At 62.0% G+C, this 25114-nt stretch overlaps 1 protein-coding gene across 3 annotated transcripts; it reads right to left on the bottom strand.

The window, feature by feature from the left end:
- Positions 1-255: 255 nt before the first annotated feature.
- Positions 256-24993, bottom strand: ATP4A (ATPase H+/K+ transporting subunit alpha). 3 transcript variants are annotated; one of them, XM_065859733.2, is made up of 23 exons: positions 24202-24992; positions 23460-23543; positions 22598-22657; positions 20983-21186; positions 19332-19445; positions 18461-18595; positions 17336-17453; positions 16177-16445; positions 15393-15591; positions 14187-14296; positions 12886-13020; positions 12108-12288; positions 10046-10215; positions 8950-9086; positions 8215-8365; positions 6453-6621; positions 6099-6253; positions 5392-5515; positions 4218-4363; positions 2967-3100; positions 1815-1916; positions 879-970; positions 256-766 (listed from the first exon to the last, which is right to left on the bottom strand). In XM_065859733.2, the coding sequence occupies exons 1-23, from the start codon at positions 24259-24261 to the stop codon at positions 738-740; spliced, it is 3078 nt and encodes a 1025-aa protein (XP_065715805.1). In that variant the 5' UTR covers positions 24262-24992; the 3' UTR covers positions 256-737. The 3 variants fall into 3 exon arrangements, with proteins under 3 accessions (XP_065715805.1, XP_071656661.1, XP_071656662.1); XM_071800560.1 differs by having other exon boundaries at positions 24875-24954; XM_071800561.1 differs by lacking the exon at positions 2967-3100 and having other exon boundaries at positions 24202-24993.
- Between the last annotated feature and the right edge of the window lie 121 nt (positions 24994-25114).

Below are 25114 nucleotides of genomic sequence, written 5' to 3' on the forward strand. Positions count from 1 at the left end.
AGTCCCGGCGGGGTGCGTTATAATGGGGCTCTATGGGGGCCGCGGGGCATCATGGGAGTTGTAGTCCCGGAAGTGGGCGTTCTAGCGTACTAATAGCGCTCTGGCGGGCCAAACCATTATGGGGTTTGGGGGGGGGGTGTCCCCCAATTTTGGGGCATTGCGGGTAAATGGGAGGAGGGGGAGAATTGGGGATCCCGCCTAAGGATGGGGGAGGGGCTCGGGGTCTTCCCAGAAAAACTCGACACACCCGAAGGGTTTTTTGGGGCGTTTTGTTCACTTTATTGCCACACACCACCACCCCCCTAAATTTTTTGGGGGGGTCCAGCGCTGCCAGCAAAGAATCCATGGCTCTATGTTGGGTGAATAGAAGCGGGTGTCGGGGACCCAGGCGTTCGGGAGGGACCCAGGCGTCCGGGAGGGGACCCAGAACTTCAGGAGGGACCCAGGAGTTCGGGAGGGACCCAGGAGTTCGGGTGCGAACCAAAAGGTTGGGGGCGGAACCAAAGTTCGGGGTCGCGGGGGCAGAGGGGGGGAGGTTTGGAGGTGGCACCGAGGCGCCTGGAAGGACCGGAAGTGATGTTGCACCGAGGCAAATGGAGGCGGAAACGGGCGGTTCGGGGCTCCCGGTTCAGATTCTGTTCATCCCGTTCGTTTCTTTCATATCAAGGGGGGACCCAGGAGTTCGGGAGGGACCCAGGAGTTCGGGAGGGACCCAGGCGTCCGGGGAAGCCTTCATCTCAGTAATAAAGTTCTCGGTCCCACCAACCTGGGGGGTGAAAGAGAGGGGTGAGGGGGGACCCAGGCGTCCGGGAGGGACCTAGGAGTCCGGGAGGGGACCCAGGCGTCCGGGAGGGACCCAGGCGTCCGGGGTCACTCACTTCCGGGGTGTCTCCTCACTCCCAGTTTCCGGATCTCGTCGTAGATGAGGATGAGGAGCCCGAAGGGCATCGGGACGAACCACCATTGGAACCTGGGGGGGACACGTGGTCAGGGGACCCAGGCGTCCGGGAGGGACCCAGGAGTTTGGGAGGGACCCAGGAGTTCGGGAGGGGACCCAGGAGTTCAGGAGGGACCCAGGAGTTCGGGGAAGGACCCAGGAGTTCGGGAGGGGACCCAGGAGTTCGGGAGGGACCCAGGCACCCAGGGGGGACCCAGGAGTGCCCCAAGGGACCCAGGAGTTCGGGAGGGACCCAGGCATGCCCCAAGGGACCCAGGAGTTCGGGAGGGACCCAGGCGTGCCCCAAGGGACCCAGGAGTTCGGGAGGGACCCAGCCATCCAGGGGGGACCCAGGAGTGCCCCAAGGGACCCAGGAGTTCGGGGAAGGGACCCAGGAGTTCGGGGAAGGACCCAGGAGTTCGGGAGGGACCCAGGCATCCAGGGGGGACCCAGGAGTGCCCCAAGGGACCCAGGTGTTTGGGAGGGACCCAGGAGTGCCCCAAGGGACCCAGGTGTTCGGGAGGGACCCAGGAGTGCCCCAAGGGACCCAGGAGTTCGGGAGGGACCCAGGCGTGCCCCAAGGGACCCAGGTGTTCGGGAGGGACCCAGGAGTGCCCCAAGGGACCCAGGTGTTCGGGAGGGACCCAGGAGTGCCCCAAGGGACCCAGGAGTTCGGGAGGGACCCAGGCGTGCCCCAAGGGACCCAGGTGTTTGGGAGGGACCCAGGAGTGCCCCAAGGGACCCAGGTGTTCGGGAGGGACCCAGGAGTGCCCCAAGGGACCCAGGAGTTCGGGAGGGACCCAGGCGTGCCCCAAGGGACCCAGGTGTTCGGGAGGGACCCAGGCGTGCCCCAAGGGACCCAGGCGTCCGGGCGTACCGGATGGGCATGAAGTTGAAGACGTTGGGCATCCCGGGGCAGTAGCAGAGGAAGCAGCCGATGGAGACCTGGAACACGATGGCGATGACCAGGATGTGGTTCCTATAGGGGGAGACGCCACCTATAGCACCTACAGCACCCTATGGGCACCCTATGGGCAGCTCTTGTAGGCTCCTGTAGGGACCTATGGGCTCCTATGGGGCCCCATAGGGACCTGGAGAGACCTATGGGCCCCAATAGCACCCGCTGAGGATATATAGGCACCTATAGCCCCCATAGCCCCTATAGTCCTCTATAGCACCCTATGCCCCCATAGAGCCCCTATGGGCACTATAGGAAGCCCAGAGCCCCCTATAGCCCCCAACAGCCCCTATAGCCCCCTATAGACCCCAGCAGAGCCCCATAAGCCCTATAGACCCCCATAGACCCCAATGGACCCCATAGACCCCTATAGCCCCCATAGCTCCTTATAGCCCCCAACAGCCCCCATAGCCCCCTATAGACCCCAGCAGAGCCCCATAAACGCTATAGACCCCCACAGACCCCATAGGACCCATAGACCCCCACGGACCCCATAACCCCCTATAGCATCTATAGGTGACCATGAGAACCCCATAGAGCCCAGCAGAACCCCATTGACTCCACAGCTCCCTATGGACCCCCATAGACCCCAATGGACCCCATAACCTCTTATAGACCCTATAGCCCCTATAGGTGACCAGTAGATCCCCATAGCTCCCATAGACCCTGGCAGAGCCCCCATTGCACCCAGCAAAACCCCATTGACTCCACAGCCCCCTGTGGCCCTCTCTGGACCCCTATAGACCCCATAGCCCCCTATAGCATCTATAGGAGACCAAAAGAGCCCCATAGCTCCCATAGACCTTGGCAGAGCCCCCATTGCACCCAGCAAAACCCCATTGACCCCACAGCCCCCTATGGACCCCCATAGACCCTAATGGACCCCATAGCCCCCTATAGACCCTATAGGTGACCATAAGAACCCCATAGCTCCCGTAGACCCCACAGACCTTGGCAGAGCCCCCATTGACTCCAGCAAAACCCCATTGACTCCACGGCCCCCTATGGCCCTCTCTGGCCCCCATAGGACCCCATAAGCCCATATAGCCCCCTATAGGCTCCATAGGCGACCGGAAGAGGCCCTGCTGGAGCAGCGAGAGGCGCCGGGTCTTGCGGATGAGCACGTCGGCGATCTGACACATCTCGATGCTGATGAAGAACACGGTGTAGCACGTGTACTGCTGGTACCGCCGCTGCCAGAACGTCTATGGGATGTATAGACACCATATAGACCCCCATACACCCTTAGAGACCCATAGAGATCAACAGAGACCCATAGAGACCCATAGAGACCCATAGAGAACCATAGAGACCAATAGGGAATCATAGAGACCAGTAGGGATCCATAGAGACCCACAGGGACCCATAGGGACCATAGAGCACCATAGGGACCCATAGAGACCAATAGGGAACCATAGGGAATCATAGCGACCCATAAAGACCCACAGAGACCCATAGAGACCCATAGGGAACCATAGAGACCAACAGGAAATCATAGAGACCAACAGGGAACCATAGAGAGCCATAGAGACCCATAGGGAACCATAGAGCGCCATAGAGAACCATAGAGACCCATAGAGACCCATAGAGACCATAGAGAGCCATAGAGACCATAGAGAGCCATAGAGACCATAGAGACCCATAGTGACCCATAGAGACCACAGAGACCCATAGAGATCAACAGAGACCATAGAGACCCACAGGGACCCATAGGGACCACAGAGAACCATAGAGACCCATAGCGACCCATAGAGACCATAGAGAACCATAGAGACCCATAGAGACCATAGAGAGCCATAGAGACCATAGAGAGCCATAAAGACCCATAGAGAGCCATAGGGACCATAGACACCCATAGCGACCCATAGAGACCACAGAGACCCATAGAGACCCATAGGGACCCATAGGGACCACAGAGAACCATAGAGACCCATAGCGACCCATAGAGACCATAGAGAACCATAGAGACCCATAGAGACCATAGAGAGCCATAGAGACCATAGAGAGCCATAAAGACCCATAGAGAGCCATAGGGACCATAGACACCCATAGCGACCCATAGAGACCACAGAGACCCATAGAGACCCATAGGGACCCATAGGGACCACAGAGAACCATAGAGACCCATAAGGACCCATAGAGACCACAGAGAGCCATAGAGAGCCATAGAGACCATAGAGACCAATAGGGAACCATAGAGACCAATAGGGAACCATAGAGACCAATAGGGAACCATAGAGACCCCATGTAGCTCTATAGGGCTCTGTAGGTGTCTCTAGGGCTCTGTAGGACCCTATAGGTCCCTATGGGGTCCATACGTACCCACTGCTGCCCGTAGCTGTCCTGCAGCTCCTGCTCGTGCTCGTCCTCCCAGCGCGGGCGCAGCCCCACGCAGAGCAGTGGCCACCAGCCCTCCTGGGCCATGGCCACGAAGTAGTCCACGAACCCCGCAAAGGACTGGATAGCACCTATAGGGGACCCAGGCGTCCGGGAGGGACCCAGGAGTCCGGGAGGGACCCAGGTGTCCGGGGGATACAGGGGTTTGGGGGGAAACGGGAGCTTGGGGGACCCAGGAGTTCGGGAGGGGACCCAGGCGTCCAAGTGGAAAAGGACCCAGGAGTTCAGGGGACACAGGAGTCTGGGGGACCCAGGAGTCCGGGAGGGACCCAGGAGTCCGGGAGGGACCCAGGAGTTCAGGGAGGGACCCAGGAGTTCAGGGAGGGACCCAGGAGTTCGGGAGGGGACCCAGGAGTTCGGGAGGGACCCAGGAGTTCGGGAGGGGACCCAGGAGTTCGGGAGGGGACCCAGGAGTTCGGGAGGGGACCCAGGCATCCGGGGGAAATGGGAGTTTGGGGGAAAATGGGAGACTGGGGGACCCAGGAGTCCGGGAGAGACCCAGGAGTTCAGGAGGGACCCAGGAGTTCGGGGGACCCAGGAGTCCAGGAGGGACCCAGGAGTTCGGGAGGGGACCCAGGAGTTTGGGAGGGGACCCAGGAGTCCGGGAGGGACCCAGGAGTCCAGGAGGGGACCCAGGAGTCCGGGAGGGACCCAGGAGTCCGGGAGGGGACCCAGGAGTTCGGGAGGGACCCAGGAGTCCGGGAGGGGACCCAGGAGTCCGGGAGGGGACCCAGGAGTCCAGGAGGGGACCCAGGAGTCCGGGAGGGACCCAGGAGTCCGGGAGGGGACCCAGGAGTCCGGGAGGGGACCCAGGAGTCCGGGAGGGACCCAGGAGTCCGGGAGGGACCCAGGAGTTCGGGAGGGGACCCAGGAGTCCGGGAGGGGACCCAGGAGTTCGGGAGGGACCCAGGAGTCCGGGAGGGACCCAGGAGTCCGGGAGGGGACCCAGGAGTCCGGGAGGGGACCCAGGAGTTCGGGAGGGACCCAGGAGTCTGGGAGGGGACCCAGGAGTTCGGGAGGGACCCAGGCGTCCGGGAGGGACCCAGGAGTCCGGGAGGGGACCCAGGCGTCCAGGAGGGACCCAGGCGTCCGGCCGTACCGATCTGGAAGTAGGAATAGGCGGCCAGGGGCTCGTTGACCAATCGGTCGCGTCGGGGGTTCCGGGGCTTCAGGTGCATGATGTCGCTCTCTGCCCTCTCATAGGCCAGCGACACCGAGGGGAACTGCGGACCCAGGCGTCCGGGTGAGGGACCCAGGCGTCCGGGAGGACCCAGGCGTCCGGGAGGGACCCGGGAGTTCAGGGAGGGACCCAGGAGTTCGGGGGAAACGGGAGGTTGGAGGAGACAGGAGTTCAGGGGACCCAGGCGTCCGGGAGGGACCCAGGAGGGCGGGAGGGACCCAGGAGTTCGGGGGGGACCCAGGAGTTCGGGAGGGACCCAGGAGTTCAGGGGGGGACCCAGGAGTTCGGGAGGGACCCAGGAGTTCGGGGGGGGGCCCAGGAGTTCGGGGGGGACCCAGGAGTTCGGGAGGGACCCAGGCGTCCGGGAGGGACCCAGGAGTTCGGGAGGGACCCAGACGTCCGGGAGGGACCCAGGAGTTCGGGAGGGACCCAGGCGTCCGGGAGGGACCCAGGCGTCCGGGAGGGGACCCAGGAGTTCGGGAGGGACCCAGGAGTTCGGGAGGGACCCAGGAGTGCTCCAAGGTACCCAGGACTTCAGGAGGGACCCAAGAGTTCAGGGAGGGACCCAGGAGTTCGGGAGGGACCCAGGAGTTCGGGAGGGACCCAGGCGTCCGGGCGGGACTCACGATGTCGGTGCAGAGCTCGATGAAGAGGATGGTGATGCAGCCCAGGGGGAGGGGCACGCTGGCCGTGATGTAGATGAGGTACGGGGTCAGCTCAGGGATGTTCTTGGTCAACGTATAGGCGATGGACTTCTTGAGGTTGTCGAAGATCAGGCGACCTATAGGGAAGGGGACCCAGGAGTTCGGGAGGGACCCAGGAGTTCGGGGGGGACCCAGGAGTTCGGGGGGGACCCAGGAGTTCGGGGGGGACCCAGGAGTTCGGGAGGGGACCCAGGAGTTCGGGAGGGACCCAGGAGTTCGGGAGGGACCCAGGAGTTCGGGGGGGACCCAGGCGTCCGGGGCTGTCCCCACGGTCACCCTGCTCCACGCCGGTGACGATGGAGGCGAAGTTGTCGTCCAGCAGGATCATGTCGGCCGCGTTCTTGGCGGCGTCGGAGCCGGCGATGCCCATGGCCACCCCGATGTCGGCTTTCTTCAGCGCCGGGGAGTCGTTGACCCCGTCGCCCGTCACCGCCACGATGGCGCCCTGGGGACACGGGGGACAACGGGGTCAATGGGGTCAATGGGGGTATGGGGGCAATGGAGTCAATGGGGTCAATAGAGGCAATGGGGGCAATGGGGTCATTGGGGGCAATGGGGGCAATGGGGACATTGGAGTCAATGGGGGGGCAATGGGGGAAATGGCGTCAATGGGGGCAATGGGGTCAGTGGGGGCAATGGGGGCAATGGGGTCAATGGGGGAAATGGGGGCAATGGCGTCAATGGCGTCAATGGGGGCAATGGGGTCAGTGGGGGCAATGGGGACATTGGAGTCAATGGGGGGTCAGTGGGGGCAATGGGGTCAATGGAGCCAATGGGGTCAATGGGGGCAATGGCGTCAATGGGGTCAATGGGGGCAATGGGGTCAATGGGGGCAATGGGGGCAATGGGGTCATTGGGGGCAATGAGGTCAATGGGGGCAATGGGGTCAATGGAGCCAATGGGGGCAATGGAGTCAATGGGGCCATTGGGGGCAATGGGGGGCAATGGGGGCAATGGGGGCAATGGAGTCAATGGGGGGGCAATGGGGTCAATGGCGTCAATGGGGGCAATGGGGGGGCAATGGGGTCAATGGAGTCAATGGGGAAGCAATGGGGTCAATGGGTGGGCAATAGGGTCAATGGGGAAGCAGTGGGATCAGTGGGGTCTATGGGGGGGCAATGGGGACATTGGAGTCAATGGGGGGGCAAAGGGGTCAATGGCGTCAATGGGGAAGCAATGGGGTCAATGGGTGGGCAATGGGGTCAGTGGGGAAGCAATGGGATCAGCGGGGTATATGGGGGGGCAATGGGGTCAATGGGGGCAATGGGGGGGCAATGGGGTCAATGGGGTCAACGGGCGGACTATGGGGTAAATGGACTCAATGGACTCAATGAGGTCAATGGGGGCAATGGGATCAATGGGGTCAATGTGGTCAATGGGGTCAATGTGGGGGCAGTGGACTCAATGGGGTCAATGGATCAATGGGGTCAATGGGATCAATGGGGGGGCAATGGGGTCAATGGGGTCAACGGGCGGACTATGGGGTAAATGGAATCAATGGACTCAATGAGGTCAATGGGGGCAATGGGATCAATGGGGTCAATGGGGTCAATGGGGTCAATGGGATCAATGGGATCAATGTGGTCAATGGGGTCAGTGGGGGGGCAATGGACTCGATCAATGGGGTCAATGGGATCAATGGGGGGGCAATGGGGTCAACGGGCGGACTATGGGGTAAATGGACTCAATGGACTCGATGAGGTCAATGGGATCAATGGGATCAATGTGGTCAATGGGGGGGCAGTGGACTCAATGGGGTCAATGGGATCAATGGGGGGGCAACGGACTCAATGGACTCAATGGGGTCAATGGGATCAATGGACTCAATGGGGTCAATGGGGTCAATGAGATCAATGGGGTCAATGGGATCAATGGGATCAATGGGAGGTCAATGGACTCAAATGGAGAAGCAACACCCCCACTGTCCCCAACACCCCCATTGTCCCCCATGTCCCCATTGTCCCCATTGCCCCCCATGTCCCCATTGTCCCCAATGTCCCCGACACCCCCAATGTCCCCATGTCCCCCATGTCCCCACCAGGCGCTGGCAGCTCTCCACGATGACGAGTTTCTGCTGCGGTGACGTCCGGGCGAACACCATCTCGGGGTGAGCGCGGAGCAGCCCCTCCAGGGTCCCCGGGGTCATGGCCGCCAGCTCCGCCCCCGTCACCACCCGCGCCCGCGCCAGCCTGCGGGACACCCCCGGACGCCTGGGTCCCCTCTCGGACGCCTGGGTCCCTCCCACACGCCTGGGTCCCCTCCCAAAGTCTTGGGTCCCTCCCGAACTCCTGGGTCCCTCCCGAACTCCTGTTTTCCCCAGTCTCCTGCATCCCCCGAACTCCTGGGTCCCTCCTGGACTCCTGGGTCCCTCCCGAACTCCTGGGTCCCACAGACTCCTGCATCCCCTGAACTCCTGGGTCCCTCCCGAACTCCTGGGTCCCACAGACTCCTGCATCCCCTGAACTCCTGGGTCCCTCCCGAACTCCTGGGTCCCTCCCGAACTCCTGGGTCCCCTCCCAACCTCCTGTTTCCCCCAGTCTCCTGCATCCCCCGAACTCCTGGGTCCCTCCCGAACTCCTGGGTCCCTCCCGAACTCCTGGGTCCCCCAAACTCCTGCATCCCCCAAACTCCTCGGTCCCCCCCGAACTCCTGGGTCCCTCCCAAACTCCTGGGTCCCCCAGTCTCCTGCATCCCCCGAACTCCTGAGTCCCTCCCGAACTCCTGGGTCCCCCCCGAACTCCTGGGTCCCTCCCGGACGCCTGGGTCCCCGTACCTGGGGTCCACCCTGTCCAGGGGGATTCGCTGTCTCGCCGCCACCTCCTCGGGGGTCTCGCTGCCCTCCGAAATGATCCCCACGGCCGCCGCGATGGCCTTGGCCGTGATGGGGTGGTCACCGGTCACCATGATCACCTGGGGACACCACGATGTCACCCCCAGTGCCCCCCATTCCCCCCATGTCCCCCCAATATCCACAATGGCCCCCCGATGTCCCCATGTCCCCCATTATCCCCAATATCCCCATTGTCCCCCAATATCCCCATTGTCCCCATGTCCTCCATTGTGCCCCATTGTCCCCAATGTCCCCATTGCCCCCCATTGTCCTTAATGTCCCCAATATCCCAAATATCCCCATTACCCAAATGTCCCCCCATTGTCCCCATCACCCCCATTATCCCCAATGTCCCCATTTCCCCCCATTAACCACAATGTCCCCATTGTCCCCAATGTCCCCCCAAGTCCCCATTTCCCCCATTACCCCCAATGTCCCCATTACCCACAATGTCCCCATTGTCCCAAATGTCCCCATGTCCCCATTACCCCCCAATGTCCCCATTACCCCCAATGTCCCCATTTCCCCCCATTACCCACAATGTCCCCATTGTCCCCAATGTCCCCCCAAGTCCCCATTTCCCCCATTACCCCCAATGTCCCCATTGTCCCAAATGTCCCCATGTCCCCATTACCCCCCAATGTCCCCATTACCCCCAATATCCCCATTGTCCCAAATGTCCCCATGTCCCCATTACCCCCCAATGTCCCCATTACCCCCAATGTCCCCATTTCCCCCCTTACCCCAATGTCTCCATTATCCCCATTACCCCCAATATCTCTATTGTCCCCCAATATCCCCATTACCCCCATTGTCCCAAATGTCCCCATAACCCCCATTACCCCCAATATCTCTATTGTCCCCCAATATCCCCATTACCCCCACTGTCCCCATTGTCCCAAATGTCCCCATTACTCCCCAATGTCCCCATTCCCCCCATTCCCCCCAATGTCCCCAATATCCCCAATGTCCCCATAACCCCCAATGTCCCCCTTTCCCCCCATGTCCCCATTGTCCCCAATGTCCCCATTGTCCCTACCCGTATCCCGGCCGTCCGGCACTTGCGCACGGCCTGGGGGACGGTGGCTCTGGGGGGGTCGATCATGGCCACCAGCCCCGCGAAGCAGAGCCCCTGGGCCACCTCGGGCAGCGACTCGGGGTCCGTCCCCGCGGCCACCGACCCCGCGGGCAGCCAGCGCGCACAGAACCCTGCGGATATGGGGACAATGGGGACGATGGGGGCGATGGGGGTGATGGGGGCGATGGGGACATTGGGGGTAATGGGGGTAATGGGGACAATGGGGGCAATGGGGTGATGGGGGAAATGGGGGCAATGGGGACATTGGGGGCAATGGGGGTGATGGGGGCGATGGGGGTGATGGGGACAATGGGGACATTGGGGGTAATGGGGGTAATGGGGACAATGGGGGCAATGGGGTGATGGGGGAAATGGGGGCAATGGGGACATTGGGGGCAATGGGGGAAATGGGGGCAACGGGGACATTGGGGGCAACGGGGACATTGGGGGCAATGGGGACAATGGGGGCAATAGGGGTGATGGGGGCGATGGGGACATGGGGACGACGGGGGTGATGGGAACATGGGGACAATGGGGGCAATGGGGTGATGGGGGAAATGGGGGCAATGGGGACATTGGGGGCGATGGGGGCGATGGGGACATTGGGGGCAATGGGGGGCAATGGGGGCAATGGGGGCAATGGGGGGCAATGGGGGGCGATGGGGGTGATGGGGGCGATGGGGGTGATGGGGGCGATGGGGACATTGGGGACATTGGGGGTAATGGGGACAATGGGGGCAATGGGGTGGTGGGGGAAATGGGGGCAATGGGGACATTGGGGGCAATGGGGGTGATGGGGACAATGGGGACATTGGGGGCAATGGGGGTGATGGGGGCAATGGGGACATTGGGGACAATGGGGGCAATGGGGGCGATGGGGGTGATGGGGACATTGGGGACAATGGGGGCAATGGGGGCATGGGGACATTGGGGATGATGGGAACATGGGGACAATGGGGGCAATGGGGACAAATGGGGAAATTGGGAGCAATGGGGGTGATGGGGATATGGGGACAATGGGGGCGATGGGGGCATGGGGACAATGGGGACAATGGAAATAATGGGGACATGGGGTCAGGGGGATATGGGGACATGAGGATATGGGGACAATGGGGACATGGGGATAATGGGGACAATGGGGACAATGGGGGTAATGGGGATAATGAGGACAATGGGGGTAATGGGGACATTGGGGGCAATGGGGGCAATGGGGGCAATGGGGGACAGGGGACAAGGGGATAACGGGACAGGGATGGGGGGATATAGGGACATGGGGACATTGGCACATGGGGACAGGGGGTGGTGACTTTGTTACCAACCTCTGGTGTCCCCCCATTCTCCCAACGTCCCCCCAAATCCCCATTCCCCCCATGTCCTCCTGTCCCCCCAACGCCACCATTGTCCCCTATGTCCCCAACTCACTCAGAACCCCCATTGCCCCCACTGTCCCCATTGTCCCCACTGCCCCCATTACCCCCAATGTCCCCATTGCCCCCATTGCCCGCACTGTCCCCATTGTCCCCATAGCCCCCACTGTCCCCAACACCCCCATAGCGCCCAATGTCCCCAATGGCCCCATTGCCCCCATTGTCCCCAACATCCCCATCACTCCCATCGCCCCCATTGCCCCCAATGTCCCCATTGCCCTCAATGTCCCCAACGCCCCCAATGTCCCCATCACTCCCATCACCCCCATTGCCCCCAACGTCCCCAACGCCCCCAATGTCCCCATTGCCCCCAATGTCCCAAACACCTTCATTCCCCCAATGCCCCCAAACACCCCCATTCCTCCCAATGTCCCCATCACCCCCAATGTCCCCATTGTCCCAATTGCCCCATTGCCCCCAATGTCCCCATTGCCCAAATTGTCCCCATCACCCCCCTTGTCCCCATCATCCCCATTACCCCCAACGTCCCCATCACCCCCATTGCCCCCAACGTCCCCATCACCCCCATTGCCCCCAATATCCCCATTGCCCTCAATGTCCCCGATGTCCCCACTGTCCCCATTGTCCCCACTCACCCAGCACGCGCTCCCCCCTGCCCCCCAGCTCCGCGTACGCCCCCTCGAAGGCCTCGCGCCACTGGGCGTCCAGCGCCACCTCCTGGCCCTTGAGCAGCACCCAGGAGCAGCGCTCCAGCACCCGCTCGGGGGCGCCCTTCAGCACCAGCAGCTGCCGATCCCCGAACTCATGCACCGACACCTGGGGGAGGGGGGGAACCGGACGCCTGGGTCCCTCCCGGACGCCTGGGTCCCCTCCTGGACTCCTGGGTCTGTCCCTGACTCCTGGGTCCCCTACTTGGGTCCCTCCCAGAACTCCTGGGTCCCTTCCCGCACTCCTGGGTCCCTCCCGAACTCCTGGGTCCCTCCCGAACTCCTGGGTCCCTTCCCGCACTCCTGGGTCCCTCCCGAACTCCTGGGTCCCTCCCGAACTCCTGGGTCCCTTCCCGCACTCCTGGGTCCCTCCCGCACTCCTGGGTCCCTCCCGCACTCCTGGGTTCACCCCCGAACTCCTGGGTCCTCCCTGATCTCCTGGGTCCCCTCCGAACTCCTGGGTCCCCTCCCGAACTCCTGGGTCCCTCCCGGACACCTGGGTCCCTCCCGAACTCCTGGGTCCCCTCCCGAACTCCCGGATCACCACCTGAACTCCTGAGTCCCCTCCTGAACTCCTGGGTCCCTCCCGGACGCCTGGGTCCCTTGGGGCACTCCTGGGTCCCTCCTGAAATCCTGGATCCCCTCCCGAACGCCTGGGTCCCCTCCCGAACGCCTGGGTCCCCTCCCGAACGCCTGGGTCCCTTACCTGGAACTTGTTGGTGGAGTTGAAGGGCAGCTCGGCCACCTTGGGCCAGCGTCCCCGAGCCTCCGTCACCGTCCCCAGCGTGGCCTCCGCGAACTTGAGCAGCGCCGTCTCGGACGCGTCGCCAATCACCTCGCGCTGCGGGGCGGGGCTTAGCTGGGCGGGGCTCGAGGGGGCGGGGCTTAGAGTGGGCGGGGCTTGGAATGGGTGGGGCTTCAGGAGGTGGAGCTCTGGGCAGTCTATTTTGGCTCCCATAAGGTGCCAAGGGGCATAGGGTTGAAGGGGTTAAGTGGGCGGGACTTGGGGAGGGCGGGGCTCAAGGGGGCGGGGCTTAGGTGGGAGGGGTTTAAGTGGGTGGAGCTCTGGGGGGGTCTGTATTGCCCCCATAGGGTCTCAATGGGCATCAGGTTGAAGGGGTTAAGTGGGCGGGATTTGGGGAGGGTGGGGCTCAAGGGAGCGGGGCTCAAGGGGGCGGGGCTTAGGTGGGAGGGGCTTAGGTGGGTGGAGCTCTGGGGGTCTATGTTGCCCCCATAGGGCCTCAATGGGCATCAGGTTGAAGGGGTTAAGTGGGCGGGATTTGGGGAGGGTGGGGTTTAAGTGGGTGGTGGTTAAGGGGGCGGGGCTTGGAATGGGCGTGGCCTAAGTGGGTGGAGCTCTGGGGGGTCTATATCACCCCCATAGGGCCTCAATGGGCATCAGGTTGAAGGGGTTAAGTGGGCAGGGATTAAGTGGGCGGGGCTTAGAATGGGTGGGGCTTCAGGGGGTGGAGCTCTGGGGAGTCTATATTGTCCCCATTGAGCCCAATGACCCCATTGACCCCAATGACCCCAATGACCCCCTTGACCCCAATGATCACATTGAACCCAATGACCCCATTGGTCCCAATGTCCCCAAAGTCCCCAATGAACCCAATGACCCCAATATCTCCCCATTGACCCCAATATCCCCAATGACCCCATTGACCCAAATGTCACCACTATCCCCCCACTGACCCCAATGTCCTCACGTCCCCAATAACCGCCAATGACCCCAATGTCCCCATGTCCCCAATATCCCCCAATTGACCCCATTGACCCCAATGTCCCCATTGATCCCCATTGTCCTTAATATCCCCCCACTGACCCCATTGACCCCAATGTCCCCATGTCCCCAATATCCCCCCATTGACCCCATTGACCCCAACGTCCCCATTGACCCCCATTGTCCTTAATATCCCCCCACTGACCCCAATACCCCCATTGACCCCATTGTCCCCAATGTCCCCAGTATCCCCACAGTGTCCCCAATGTCCCCGATGTCCCCACCTTGGCCACCGGGACGTTCTCCTGGCCCGGTTTGAACTGGGCCCGGTTGCAGAGGGTGACAACGCGGCTCAGCATGGCCCAGGTGTCCGAGGATTGGTCGAAACTCTGGCCTGGGGACATGGGGACAATGGGGACGTTGGGGACAATGGGGCAATGGGGGCAATGGGATCAATGGGGACAATGGGTCAATGGGGACAATGGGATCAATGGGGACAATGGGATCAATGGGGGCAATGGGGCAATGGGGCAATGGAGACATTCAGGACAATGGGGACAATGGGTCAATGGGGATATGGGGACAATGGAGGCAATGGGGACAATGGAGGCAATGGGGACAATGGAGGCAATGGGATCAATGGGGGCAATGGGGACAATGGGGGCAATGGGGACAATGGGGGCAATGGGATCAATGGGGGCAATGGGGACAATGGGGGCAATGGGATCAATGGGGGCAATGGAGGCAATGGGATCAATGGGGGCAATGGGGACAATGGAGGCAATGGGATCAATGGGGGCAATGGGATCAATGGGGGCAATGGGGACAATGGGGGCAATGGGGACAATGGGGGCAATGGGGACAATGGGATCAATGGGGACAATGAGATCAATGGAGGCAATGGGATCAATGGAGGCAATGGGATCAATGGGAGGCAGTGGGGACAATGGGATCAATGGGGACAATGGGATCAGTGGGGGCAATGGGGCAATGGGGACAATGGAGACATTCAGGACAATGGGTCAATGGGGATATGGGGACAATGGGATCAATGGGGACAATGGGTCAATGGGGATATGGGGACAATGGGATCAATGGGGACAATGGGTCAATGGGGATATGGGGACAATGGGATCAATGGGGGCAATGGGGATATTGGGGACAACGGAGACAATGAGGACAATGGCGTCAATGGGCACAATGGGGTCAATGGGGATATGGGGACAATGGGGACAACGAAGACAATGGGGTCAATGGGGACAATGGGGGACATTGGGGTCAATGGGGTCAATGGGATCAATGGGGTCAATGAGGGCAATGGGGACAGGGGTATCTGGGGAGATGGGGACAATGGGGACAATGGGGACAATGGGGACAGGGGTATCTGGGGAGATGGGGACAATGGGGACAATGGGGACAATGGGGACAGGGGTATCTGGGGAGATGGGGACAATGGGGACAATGGGGACATGGGGACCCCAGCCCCTCACCGGACTGGTCCTCGGTGGTGTCGGCCGCGTGGATCTGGTTGTCGAACCACAGATGCGCCACCGTCATGCGGTTCTGGGTCAGCGTCCCCGTCTTGTCGGAGCAGATGACCGAGGTGGAGCCCAGGGTCTCCACGGCCTCCAGGTTCTTCACCACGCAGTTCTTGCGCGCCAGGCGCTTGGCCGTGAGCGACAGGCACACCTGGGGACAACGGGGACATCCCGGAGGTCACATGGTGGCCTCGGACCCGTTGGGACACCTAGAACCCTTATGGGACCCATGGGTTGTGGTGGGAACCCATAGACACGTCATGGGGTCCATCAAGACCTCTGGGTCCACCATAGCACCCATGGGTTCTTTGGGACATCCTGGAGGTCACATGGTGGCCTTGGATCCATAGGGACACCTAGAACCCTTATGGGATCCATGGGTTGTGGTGGGAACCCACAGACACATCAGGGGGTCCATCAACACCTTTGGGTCCCCCATAGCACCCATAGGTTGTGGTGGGAACCCATAGACACGTCATGGGGTCCATCAAGACCTTCGGGTCCTTGTAGAACCCATAGGTTGTGGTGGGAACCCATAGACACGTCATAGGGTCCATCAAGACCTTTGGGTCCCCCATAGCACCCATAGGTTGTGGTGGGAACCCACAGACACGTCATGGGGTCCATCAAGCCCTTCAGATTCCTCGTAGAACCTCTAGGTTGTGGTGGGACCCCATAACCACCTCCAGGACCCCATGAAGCCCCATAGCACCCGAGAACCCCCCATGGCGCTCACCGTGACGGTGGCCAACAAGCCCTCGGGGACGTAGGCCACCACGATGGCCATGAAGAAGACCATGGCCCTGAGGAAGGGGTAACCGATGACCATGGCCACCACGAAGAAGGTGGCCCCGAAGAAGATGGCCAAGCCGGCGATGATGTCCACGAAGTGCTCGATCTCGATGGCGATGGGCGTCTTCTCGTTCTCCACCCCCGAGGCCAGGCTGGCGATGCGCCCGATGATGGTCCGGTCACCCGTGTTGATCACCAAGCCCGTGGCCGTCCCTAAACGGGGACAAAAATGGCGGGTTGGGGGGACCCAGGCGTCCGGGAGGGACCCAGGAGTCCGGGAGGGACCCAGGAGTTCGGGAGAAGATGGAGAAAGTCAACGTTCGTATGAAGAACCTCAATGGTTGGTTGAGGAACCTCAATGACCGGTTGACCAACTGGGTGATGGACCATGGGGAATGGGGTTTGGGGGGACCCAGGCATCCGGGAGGGACCCAGGAGTTCAGGAGGGACCCAGGAGTTCAGGAGGGACCCAGGCATCCGGGAGGGACCCAGGCGTCCGGGGGAGGATGGAGAAACTCAACGTTCATATGAAGAACGTTGGTTCCTATTGAGGAACCTCAACGATTGGTTGAGGAACCTCAATGACCAGTTGACCAACTGGGTGATGGACCATGGGGAATGGGGTTTGGGGGGACCCAGGCGTCCGGGAGGGACCCAGGAGTCCGGGAGGGACCCAGGCATCCGGGAGGGACCCAGGCGTCCGGGGGAGGATGGAGAAACTCAACGTTCATATGAAGAACGTTGGTTCCTATTGAGGAACCTCAACGATTGGTTGAGGAACCTCAATGACCGGTTGACCAACTGGGTGATGGACCATGGGGAATGGGGTTTGGGGGGACCCAGGCGTCCGGGAGGGACCCAGGAGTCCGGGAGGGACCCAGGAGTCCGGGAGGGACCCAGGAGTCCGGGGAGAAACTCAAAGTTCGTATGAAGAACCTCAATGGTTGGTTGAGGAACCTCAAGGGTTGGTTGAGGAACTTCAATGACCGGTTGACCAACTGGGTGATGGACCATGGGGAATGGGGTTTGGGGGGACCCGGGCATCCGGGAGGGACCCAGGCGTCCGGGCGGGGAGGACCCAGGCGTCCGGGTGATGACGTCACCTTCCAGACACATGGTGGAGAAGAAGGCGATGTTGCGGGTCTCCAATGGCGACTCGTGGGTGCACTCGGGCGAGCGCGTCTGCGGCTCCGACTCCCCCGTCAGCGAAGAGTTGTCCACCTGGGGGACAATGACGCTCAGGAACAGGGGACCCAGGCGTCCGGGAGGGACCCAGGAGTTCGGGAGAGGACCCAGGAGTCCGGGAGAGGACCCAGGCGTCTGGGAGGGACCCAGGCGTCCGGGAGGGACCCAGGAGTCCGGGAGAGGACCCAGGAGTCCGGGAGAGGACCCAGGAGTTCGGGAGGGACCCAGGAGTTCGGGAGGGACCCAGGAGTTCGGGAAGGGACCAGGAATTCAGGAGGGACCCAGGAGTTCGGGAGGGGACCCAGGAGTTCTGGGAGGGACCCAGGAGTTCAGGGAGGGACCCAGGAGTTCAGGAGGGACCCAGGAGTTCTGGAAGGGACCAGGAATTCAGGAGGGACCCAGGAGTTCAGGAGGGACCCAGGAGTTCTGGGAGGGACCCAGGAGTTCAGGGAGGGACCCAGGAGTTCGGGAAGGGACCCAGGAGTTCGGGAAGGGACCCAGGAGTTCTGGAAGGGACCAGGAATTCAGGAGGGACCCAGGAGTTCGGGAGGGACCCAGGAGTTCAGGGAGGGACCCAGGAGTTCAGGGAGGGACCCAGGAGTTCGGGAAGGGACCCAGGAGTCCGGGAAGGGACCCAGGAGTCCGGGAAGGGACCCAGGAGTCCGGGAAGGAGACCGAGCCCTTGGAATGAAGGACTCAAGGGGTGAGGGTGAGAGACTGCAAGGTGTTGGGGACCCAGGAGTTCGGGAGGGACCCAGGAGTTCGGGAGGGACCCAGGAGTTCGGGAGGGACCCAGGCATCCGGGAGGGGACCCAGGAGTTCGGGAGGGACCCAGGCGTCCGGGAGGGGACCCAGGCGTCCGGGTGATGCTGAACAACCTCAACATCCCCATGACGAACGTTGGTTCCCCATTGAGAAACCTCAACCACCAGTTGGCCAACTGGTCAACGGACCCAAGGGACTGGTTTCTGCGGGGGACCCAGGCGTCCGGGAAGGGACCCAGGCGTCCGGGAAGGGACCCAGGCGTCCGGGGGGGTCCTCACCTTGCAGCCCTGAGCCGAGATGATGCGGATGTCGGCGGGGACGCGGTCGCCCCCTTTGATCTCCACCACGTCTCCCACCACCAGCTCGTTGGCGTTGATTTGGAGTTTGCCGCCTTCTCGGATCACGGTGGCTTGCTAAAGGGGACCCAGGCGTCCGGGTGAGGGACCCAGGAGTTCGGGGAGGGACCCAGGCGTCCGGGAGGGACCCAGGAGTTCGGGGAGGGGACCCAGGAGTTCAGGGAGGGACCCAGGAGTTCAGAAGGGACCCAGGAGTTCAGGAGGGACCCAGGAGTTCGGGGGAGGACCCAGGAGTCCGGGGAGGGGACCCAGGAGGGGACCCAGGAATTCGGGAGAGGACCCAGGTGTCCGGAAGGGACCCAGGAGTTCGGGGAGGGACCCAGGAGTTCAGGAGGGGACCCAGGAGTGCGGGAGGGGACCCAGGAGTTCAGGAAGGGACCCAGGAGTTCGGGAAGGGACCCAGGAGTTCAGGAGGGGACCCAGGAGTTCGGGAGGGGACCCAGGAGTTCCGAAGGGACCCAGGAGTTCAGGGGGGACCCAGGAGTTCGGGGCAGGACCCAGGAGTTCGGGGCAGGACCCAGGAGTTCGGGAGGGACCCAGGAGTTCGGGAGGGACCCAGGAGTTCGGGGCAGGACCCAGGAGTTCGGGGCAGGACCCAGGTGTTCGGGAGGGACCCAGGAGTCCGGGGAGGGGACCCAGGAGGGGACTCAGGAATTCAGGAGGGGACCCAGGAGTTCGGGGGGACCCAGGAGTTCGGGGGAAGGACCCAGGTGTCCAGGAGGGACCCAGGAGTTCGGGGAGGGACCCAGGAGTTCGGGAGGGGACCCAGGCGTCCGGGTGACCTCATCCTGACCTGCGGGACCAGGTTCTTGAAGCTGGCGATGATGTTGGTGCTCTTGAACTCCTGGTAGTAACCGAAGCAGCCGGTGACGACGACCACGGCGATGAGCGCGATGGCCAAATACAACTGGGACACGGGGACCACGTCACGGGGGACCCAGGCGTCCGGGGGGCACCACGGGAGGGGCCCGAACGCCTGGGTCCCACCCACGAGACCCACAGGTTGTCCCCGCGTTGGGGGTCGTTGTGCTCCGGATGTTCCGTAAGGGCAAATAGACCCGGATCGGCCCCCAAATGGACCCAAAATGGTCCCATGTGACCCCCAAATGGACCCAAGTGGCCCCTAAGATGGACCCGAATTTCCCCATTGATCCCATGACCCCATTGACCCCATTGATGCCCCCAATTGACCCCATTGACCTCCCATTAGCTCCACTGACCCCCACTGACCCCATTGACACCCCATCAACCCCATTGACCCTACTGCCCCCCCACTGATTCCATTGACCCCACTGACCCCATTGCCCCCCACTGACCCCATTGCCCCCCATTGACTCCATTGACCCCACTGACCCCCCCTCAGCCCCATGACCCCATTAACCCCATTGCTTCTCCATTGACCCCATTGACCCCCATTGACCCAATTGCCCCCCTATTGACCCCATTGGTTTCATTGACCCCATTGACCCCCCATCAACCCCATTGACTCCATTGACCCTGTTGAGCTCCCAATTGACCCCATTGACCCCCCATCGACCCCATTGACCTCATAGCTTCCCCATTGACTCCACTGATCCCATTGACACCCCCCTTGACCCCATTAACGCCATTGACCCCATAGCTGCCCTATCGGCTCCATTGACCCCATTGTCCCCCCATTGACCCAATTGCCACCCCATTGACCCCATTGACCCCCCCCTTGGCTCCACTGATCCTACTGACCTCCCACTGACCCCATAGCTTTCCCATTGACTCCATTGACCCCATTGACCCCCCCATCAACCCCACTTACTCCCCATTGACCCCACAGCCTCCCCATTGACTCCACTGACTCCATTAACCACCCATCAACCCCATTGACCCCATAGCCTCCCCATTGACTCCACTGACCTCCATTTACCCCATTCACCCAATTGCCCCCACATTAACTCCCCATTGACCCCATTGACCCCATCAACCCCATTGACCCATTGACCCTCTTGAGTCCCCAATTAACCCCATGGATCCCATTGACGCCCCCATTGACTCCATTGACCCCATTGACCCCCCACCAACCCCACTTACTCCCCATTCACTCCATTAACCACCCATCAACCCCATTGACCCCATAGCCTCCCCATTGACTCCACTGACCTCCATTTACCCCATTCACCCAATTGCCCCCACATTAACTCCCCATTGACCCCACTGACCCCATCAACCCCATTGACCCATTGACCCTGTTGAGCCCCCAATTGACCCCATGGATCCCATTGACGCCCCCATTGACTCCATTGACCCCATTGACTCCCCCCTTGACCTCACTGACCCCATTGCCCCCCATTGACCCCATGGACCTCCCACTGACCACCCATTGACCCCACTGACCCCATTGTCCCGAACTTCCCCCCAAATGCACCCAACGGTCCCCGAACGTCCCCCGAACGCCCCCGAGCGTGACCCACGTTGTCGGAGCTGCCGCGGTCGCCCTCGCCCTCCTGGACGCCATAGGCGATGAGGCAGATGGCGGCCGCCACCCACATGAGGCACTGCAGCCCCCCGGCCAATTGGCGCCCGAACTTGACGCACTCGGGGGTCCCACGTGGGGGGCGAAGCTCGTTGGGACCATCCCGGAGGAGGCGCTCGGCGGCCACGGCCTCCACCAGGCCCTGGGGGGGAAAGGGGGCAGTGGGGTCAATGGGGGAGCAATGGGGTCAATGGGGTCAAGGGGAGGGTCAATGGGGGCAAAGGGGACAATGGGGAGAGCAATGGGGGCAATGGAGTAAATGGGGAAGTTATGGGGTCAATGGGGCCAATGGGGGGCAATGGAGTCAATGGGGGGGGCAATGGGGTCAATGGAGTCAATGGGGGACAATGGGGTCAGTGGGGGGAGCAATGGGGGCAATGGAGTAAATGGGGAAGCTATGGGGTCAATGGGGTCAAAGGTGGGGCAATGGGGTCAATGGGGAAGCCATGGGGTCAATGGGGCCAATGGGGGGGCAATGGGGTAAATGGGGAAGCTATGGGGTCAATGGGGAAGCTATGGGGTCAATGGGGTCAATGGGGAAGCTATGGGGTCAATGGGGAAGCTATGGGGTCAATGGGGTCAATGGGGGGGCAATGGGGTCAATGGGGAAGCTATGGGGTCAATGGGGAAGCTATGGGGTCAATGGGGGGGCAATGGGGTCAATGGGGAAGCTACGGGGTCAATGGGGAAGCTACGGGGTCAATGGGGTCAATGGGGGGGCAATGGGGTCAATGGGGAAGCTATGGGGTCAATGGAGTCAATGGGGGACAATGGGGTCAGTGGGGGGGAGCAATGGGGGCAATGGGGTCAATGGGGAAACTATGGGGTCAATGGGGTCAATGGAGTCAATGGGGGGGCAATGGGGTCAAGGGGAGGGTCAATGGGGGCAAAGGGGGCAGTGGGGTCAATGGGGGGGCAATGGGTTCAATGGGGTTGACGGGTCAAGAGGGTTGGGGGGGTCCATGGGGTCAGTGGGGTCAATGGGTGAGCAATGGGGTCGATGGGGAGGTAATGGGGTCAAAGGGGTCAATAGAGACAATGGGGGGGCAATGGGGTCAAAGGGGTCAATGGGGGCAATGGGAGCAATGGGGGTAGTGGGGGGTCAATGGGGTCAAGGGGAGGTGTCAATGGGGACAATGGAGTGAATGGGGGGGCAATGGGGTCAATAGGGTCAATGGGGGGTAATGGGGTCAATGGGGTCAATGGGGGGCAATCGGGTCAATGGGGTCAACGGAGTCAATGGGGAGACAATGGTGTCAAGGGGGGCATCAATGGGGTCAATGGGATCAGTGGGGTCAATAGGGGGTCAATGGGGTCAAGAGGGGGCAATGGAGTCAATGGGGGATCAATGGGTCAATGGGGGGCCAATGAGGTCAATAGGGTGGATGGGTCAAGAGGGTTGGGGGGTTCGATGGGGTCAATGGAGACAATGGGGGGGTAATGGAGTCAAGGGGGTCAATGGGGCCAATGGGGAAGCAATGAGGTCAATGGGGGGGTCAATGGGATCAACGGGGTCAATGGGGATAAGCTGGGGGTCAGGGGTCAAAGGTCACCTTGCTGATACTGGTGCTGTACTTGACCTCCAGTTCGCTCAGCTCCAGTTTGTGGTCATCCTGGGGGCGGCGACCTTTGACCTCTGACCTCTGACCTTCCCAGTTCCACCCATTCCACACCAGTTCCCCCCCCAGGCCTCAGCGTCCTCCCCAACCCCCCAGCCCACAGGAGGGACCCAGGAGTTCGGGAGGGGACCCAGGAGTTCGGGAGGGGACCCAAATAGGGGACCCAGGAGTTTGGAAGGGACCCAAATAGGGGACCCAGGAGTTCGGGGAGGGACCCAGGAGTTCGGGAGGGGACCCAGGAGTTCGGGAGGGACCCAGGAGTTCGGGGAGGGACCCAAATAGGGGACCCAGGAGTTTGGGAGGGACCCAAATAGGGGACCCAGGAGTTCGGGGAGGGACCCAAATAGGGGACCCAGGAGTTTGGGAGGGACCCAAATAGGGGACCCAGGAGTTCAGGGAGGGACCCAGGAGTTCGGGAAGGGACCCAGGAGTTCGGGAAGGGACCCAAATAGGGGACCCAGGAGTTCAGAGAGGGACCCAGGAGTTCGGGGAGGGACCCAAATAGGGGACCCAGGAGTTCGGGGAGGGACCCAAATAGGGGACCCAGGAGTTCAGGAGAGGACCCAGGAGTTCGGGAGGGGACCCAGGAGTTTGGGAGGGACCCAAATAGGGGACCCAGGAGTTCGGGAGGGGACCCAGGAGTTCGGGAGGGGACCCAAATAGGGGACCCAGGAGTTTGGGAGGGACCCAAATAGGGGACCCAGGAGTTCGGGGAGGAACCCAGGAGTTCGGGAAGGGACCCAGGTGTCCGGGAGGCACCCATCCCCTCCCAGTGCTCCCAGTCAGTCCCAGTTACCACGTCCATCTCCCTCTTCATGTCCTCCAGTTTCTCCCGTTTCCGTTTGGCTTTGCCCCGGGTGGGGCCCAACTCGTAGCTCTCCTGGGGGGGTCAAGGTCAAGGTCAGAGGTCAACGAGGTCAAGGTCATCTGTGTGTCCATCCTCCCCAGTCCCTCCCAGCCCATCCCAGTCCCTCCCAGTCCCCCTCAGTCCATCCCAGTCCCTCCCAGTCCCCCTCAGTCCCCCCCAGTCCACCCCAGTCCATCCCAGTCCCCCTCAGTCCATCCCAGTGCCCCCCAGTCCCACCCCAGTCCCCCCCAGTCCCTCCCAGTCCCCCTCAGTCCATCCCAGTCCCTCCCAGTTCCCCTCAGTCCCCCCCAGTCCACCCCAGTCCATCCCAGTCCATCCCAGTGCCCCCCAGTCCACCCCAGTCCATCCCAGTCCATCCCAGTTCCCTCCCAGTCCCCTTCAGCCCATCCCAGTCCCTCCCAGTCCCCTTCAGCCCATCCCAGTCCCTCCCAGTCCCCCCCAGTCCCTCCCAGTCCACCCCAGTCCCTCCCAGCCCAATCCCAGTCCCCCCAGTCCCTCCCAGTCCCATCCCATTCCCCCCCAGTCCATCCCATTCCCCCCCAGTCCATCTCAGTCCCCCCCAGTCCATTCCAGTCCCCCCCATTCCCCCCCAGTCTCTTCCAGTCCCCCCCAGTCCATCCCAGTCCCCCCCATTCCCTCCCAGTCCCCATGTCCGTCCGTCCGTCCTCACCTCCTTCCCCATGGCAGCTCCCAGTGTCTCCCAGTAGCTCCCAGTGCCTCCCAGTCCCATCGCCACCTCCTCTTATACCCCCCGAACCCCGGGGGCGGGAACCGCCCCAAGGTCACCTCGCCCGGACGCCTGGGTCCCTCCCGAACTCCTGGGTCCCTCCCGAACTCCTGGGTCCCCCCGTTGGGTCCCTTCCTGAACTCCTGGGTTCCCCCCGAACTCCTGGGTCCCTCCCCGAACGCCTGGGTCCCCCCGAACGCCTGGGTCCCCTAGTTGGGTCCCTTCCTGAACTCCTGGGTCCCCCCCGAACTCCTGAGTCCCCCCACCCTTGGGTCGCCCTTGATGTTGCTCCCCCCCTTATCAAGCTCCATCTTATCAAATATGGGGGGGAGGCCCCGGACGCCTGGGTCCCCTTTTTTGCCGCTCGTTAATGATTAATTAATATTATCTTATCGGCCTCGTCCCCATGACGTTGGGGGGGGTTTAATTAAGGGGGGTGGGGAGGGGCTCTGGGGACCCAGGAGTCCAGGAAGGACCCAGGAGTGCCCCAGGGACCCAGGCATCCCCGGTTTCCCATCATGCTTTGCTCCACCATCATTGTTACCCAAGGGGACCCAGGCGTCCGGGGAGGTTCCCATGATGCTTTGCGGGGGATGCCAAGGGTGATGTGACTCACCTCGGACGCCTGGGTCCCTCCCGGACTCCTGGGTTCCCCCCGGATGCCTGGGTCCCGAACTCCTGGGTCCCTCCCCGGACGCCTGGGTCCCTCCCGAACTCCTGGGTCCCTCCCCAGACACCTGGGTCCCTCCCGGACGCCTGGGTCCCCCCCCGACCTCCTGAGTCCCCCTAAACCCCCCCAAAAAATCCCCAAACCACCCATTTCCCCCCCATTTGCCTCGGTGCAACATCACTTCCG

This window comes from Patagioenas fasciata, chromosome 31, assembly GCF_037038585.1.
Source record: "Patagioenas fasciata isolate bPatFas1 chromosome 31, bPatFas1.hap1, whole genome shotgun sequence".
Classification (NCBI taxonomy): domain Eukaryota; kingdom Metazoa; phylum Chordata; class Aves; order Columbiformes; family Columbidae; genus Patagioenas; species Patagioenas fasciata.